Source organism: Homalodisca vitripennis, chromosome 6 (genome assembly GCF_021130785.1).
Source record: "Homalodisca vitripennis isolate AUS2020 chromosome 6, UT_GWSS_2.1, whole genome shotgun sequence".
Taxonomy (NCBI): domain Eukaryota; kingdom Metazoa; phylum Arthropoda; class Insecta; order Hemiptera; family Cicadellidae; genus Homalodisca; species Homalodisca vitripennis.
This window is the reverse complement of record NC_060212.1, coordinates 101,486,116-101,490,236: the sequence shown is the minus strand read 5'-3', so window position 1 is coordinate 101,490,236 and position 4,121 is coordinate 101,486,116. Positions and strand designations below refer to the sequence as shown.

The following is a 4,121-nucleotide window of genomic DNA, read 5'->3' as shown; positions in this document are numbered from 1 at the left end:
CAGTTCTCCTACTTGTCTGTCAAGTTCAGCCGTGGAGTCTGGGACGACTACTGGACGTGGGCGGTCTGCCAGGAAAGTTTGGTATCTGGCCCAGTTGACCTTTGACCTCTTGCCTGGAGGGTACCGGTATGTTCCAGGTCGGTTTAGGTTTATTATGACTGGCAAGTGGTCCGAGCTCAGATCCGTGACGACTCCTACCGTCACTGTTGCTGGTATGCCACAGTGCATGGCGATATCCAGGATGTCTGGCCGATGGTTCTCCACCCTGGGGTAGCGGGTCGGCTCTTCTGACACGCTCAACATCACACGTGGCATTCTTCTGAGCTGCTGCTGAAGTCGAATCCCTGCAGTGTTGGTGGCCGTGCAGCCCCATGCCGTGTTTTTTGCATTAAAATCGCCGGCTATGAGTGCTGTACCGTTGGGACTTAGTAGTCGGTTTAGTTCAGCCTGTTCAATTGGAGCAGCTCTTTTGCAGTAGACTGAAGATATGGTAATTTCAGGCCCTCCGAATGATACGGCAACGGTAGTGACTTCCGTTGTAGCTTCTGCGCAGTTTACAGCTCGGTGTGGAACACGGCGGTGCACCAGTACCGCAGTGCCTCCCGAGGGGCGGCCTCGTTGCTGCTGTGGGCGGTCCGTTCTGTAAACCGCGTAGTTCGGAGCGGTGAAATTAATTCTGGGGGAAAGATGTGTTTCTTGAAGGAGGGCAACATCGATGTCGTACTCTGTAAGGAACTGGATGAGCTCGGCACGCTTGTGTCTAAGTCCATCGCAGTTCCAAGATACCAGTCGCGGGCATCTAGCCATGTCGGGAGCCAAGAAGAGAGGCCAGCGACTGTAGAGTTCGTGTTACGGTCGTCAGCTGCTCGAGGATTACTCTGAGCAGTGCCGACATTTCCTCCTGGTCAAAGTGGTGGTGGCCTTGAAAATGGACGTTTTGCCGCTCCTCGCTTGTAGTCCGGAGCCTGTGTGGCCTAGCTGCTGGCGGGGCGTTGGTGTCCGCTGGGCGGGTGGGCTGCGCTGGTTTGCGCGGCTCCTCTTCGTTCCTCGGCTGCTGTGCGGTCCGCTGGGAATAAGCCGGGGCTCTGACGGCTTCTGCCCTTGTCCTCGGCCCAGTCGTCCTGTTGGCGGGATTCCTCGGTGGACGCCGCCTCCTCCTGCTCTCCTTCTCGGTCTCCGAGTCTTCATCCTCGCCGTGTTCGTCGGTCCGCTGCTCGCCGTCAAGTGATGGCTTCAGGGGCGCAGGGTCGCTAAGCTGGGCGTTAGCGGTGGGGGGGATAGCTGGCGCTGGTTGGTCGCCGCTCTCGTCCAATGGCGGGGGGGCTGAGCACGTGGCGGCTGGCCACGTGGCGGCTGAACTCGTAGCGGCAGGGCGCGTGGCGGCTGGGCGAGCGGTGCGCTGTGACTGGGCTGCGCGGCCGGCCAGTGGGAGGGCGCCGCGCGCGGCTTGGGACAAAGGCTGTCCTTTCACCGGCTGCCGGCGTGCGGCGATGCCCGAGACTGGCCCCTTCTTTTCGGCCAAGTATTTTTGGCAGCCCCGGTAATTGGCGTTGTGCGGCCCTCCGCAATTGCAGCACAAGCCACGCTCGCCACGTCACATGCTATAACTTTGTGGGGGCAAATTGTTGGCAATTATGGCACTGAATTGGGCCTGCGGCCTTGTTGTATGGCCTTATATTAACCACTACATAGAATAACTTATTTATATTATACAATTCAGGAATTGGTCTGCTAGAGTCGGGGAGAATATTCACAACCCAAAGTCTTGTTTCTCCTCTCCTAGTTTTAAGTTTAAACACTTCACCGACCGCAAATTGTAGGTCGGTGAGTGCATCATACAACTCAATATCGGTAATGTCTAATGGGAGTCCGGCTATTACTATTTTTGTAGGCCTAGTGCCTGGCAAAGACCTTGTGTAAAACGGTATTTCATTTGTACACAAGTAATTCTGTATATTTCTAAAATTGTCCACTGTACTTGTATTAACAATGTACTTACACGCTCTGCAGACTGCGTGGAAGTCTCCATTTGTTATTTAGTACAGCTCCGCTGCGTGGCTGTGCCATTCATTGATGGCATCAATGGTCAGCGGCGGGATGCGTGGTCGCTGCGTAGGCTGCGTTTCCATATTTTCCATTGATGCGGCACTGCAGGGCCTGGAGTCGGGAGGAGTAGCGGCATTATCGCGTCTCCGCTTGTTGCCACGTGGTCGGTCGGGGGTTGGGGGAAGAGAGTCTGTCACATTGTCCTCCATTGTAACAATGGATCGCACACGATTCACAAAGAAAAACGCTTAATTTACAATTAAAACAAAATTAGAACTGTATAAATATCACTGTACATAATAGTTAATTAAAATAAAACACATATTATAACACTAGCACGTAAGAAATCACATTTTTACATAGTCACTGTACCACACAAAGGGCCACGCTAAAAATCCAAAATGGCTAAATCACCAGATAAACAACTGTCGCAGGTTTCCCTAGCAACTCTCAAAGAACACTGAGTGTTGAGTGTTTTGTGTTTTCGTACGGTAAAAATATTGACTATATACGGGCCGGCATGAGCTCAGAACGACTGTGATTGGTCGCCGCGTTATCGGCCAATCAGAGAGCAGCCAGAGTTGACAAAACTACCGACTACAGCCGTGTTTATCATCTGTTTCTAACGCCACTGCAATAGCAACATGACCGGCCGAGGCAAAGGTGGTAAGGGGCTGGGAAAGGGAGGCGCCAAGCGTCACATGAAGGTGCTCCGTGACAACATCCAGGGCATCACCAAGCCCGCAATCCGTCGTCTGGCTCGCCGCGACGGTGTCAAGCGTATCTCGGGCCTCATCTACGAGGAGACCCGCGGAGTGCTCAAGGTGTTTCTGGAGAACGTGATCCGTGACGCTGTCACATACACCGAGCACGCCAAGAGGGAGACGGTCACCGCCATGGACGTCGTGTACGCGCTCAAACGCCAGGGCCGCACACTGTACGGTTTCGGAGGTAAGCTGCCGCCTGCCCGCAACATGGACGCGCGCAACATCGCCCCACAAAAGGCCTTTTTAAAGGCCACCAAAAACTCTATCGTTTCTCTTGACGGTAGACAATGCATACCGCTGTTTGTGCTCAATGTTATAAAGTTTTAAAAGTGACATTAACAATTTCATTAATACATATATATATATATATATATATATATATATATATATATATATATATATATATTTTTCAACATTGAAACTTATCATATTAGTTTTTCAATACCGAGTACTGGTTGAAACTGAATACAATTCACATTTTCGCACTTACATAGATATTTTGCTTCAACAGTATTTAACAGCGAATATCTTCAATATTGACGCGTTTCTTTTCACTTAATTACCGAAATACTAGAAATACTTATATATCAACAAATCCTACAATTTTTATGAAATTGGCTGAGTTAATTAGCTATTATTATTAGGCTAACCTTCGGTCGTGACGCCATAATGCAAATAATATTTAATTTCACTCCTATCTAGAAAAAAAATCCTTATAGACAATAATCGTAACTCACGTGTTTATCATTACGGCATGTTGTGATCTCTTGCACAGCTAAGCGTTATAAAAACTAGGCGTTTCGTAACACTCACTGCGTGTCAAGGGCGTATATAAGGGGGGGGCTCAGGGGGCTCGAGCCCCCCCCGAAATTTGAAACACAAAAAAAAATATTATAACTTATATACGATAATTTATTTTTATTTTCAATTAAGCTGTGCTTCTATACTTTCAACTACATTAGTATTATAGTTTATAGTGGGGGAATTTTAAGAATACATTATGATACCTAACAATATTCAATATTTATTTTTTTCAGAGGTTGAAATTACTAATATTTTTGTAAGCATGCAAATAAGCGTTGCAACTGTAAAGAGTGCGAGGTAGCCTGACGCTCCTGACTGTCGCGTCGGCCGCTCGTGTAGTGCCAGCGCCAGGCATGCGTATATGACGATGACGTGTCGCCGCGGCCCCGCTGCCTAGCAACCCTCCTCCTCCTACAACCCCCCACCCACTCCCACCACACCTGACCTCATTCCGCACTACCACGCCATTGTCTGCTGTTGTCTAGTGCGTATCACCCGTCGGTG

At 49.6% G+C, this 4,121-nt stretch overlaps 1 protein-coding gene across 1 annotated transcript; it reads left to right on the top strand.

Annotated features, from left to right (window-relative positions):
* Window positions 1–2,690: 2,690 nt before the first annotated feature.
* LOC124365491 (histone H4-like) lies at window positions 2,691–3,140 on the top strand. Its single transcript, XM_046821474.1, has one exon. The coding sequence runs from the start codon at window positions 2,691–2,693 to the stop codon at window positions 3,138–3,140; it is 450 nt and encodes a 149-aa protein (XP_046677430.1).
* Window positions 3,141–4,121: the final 981 nt, after the last annotated feature.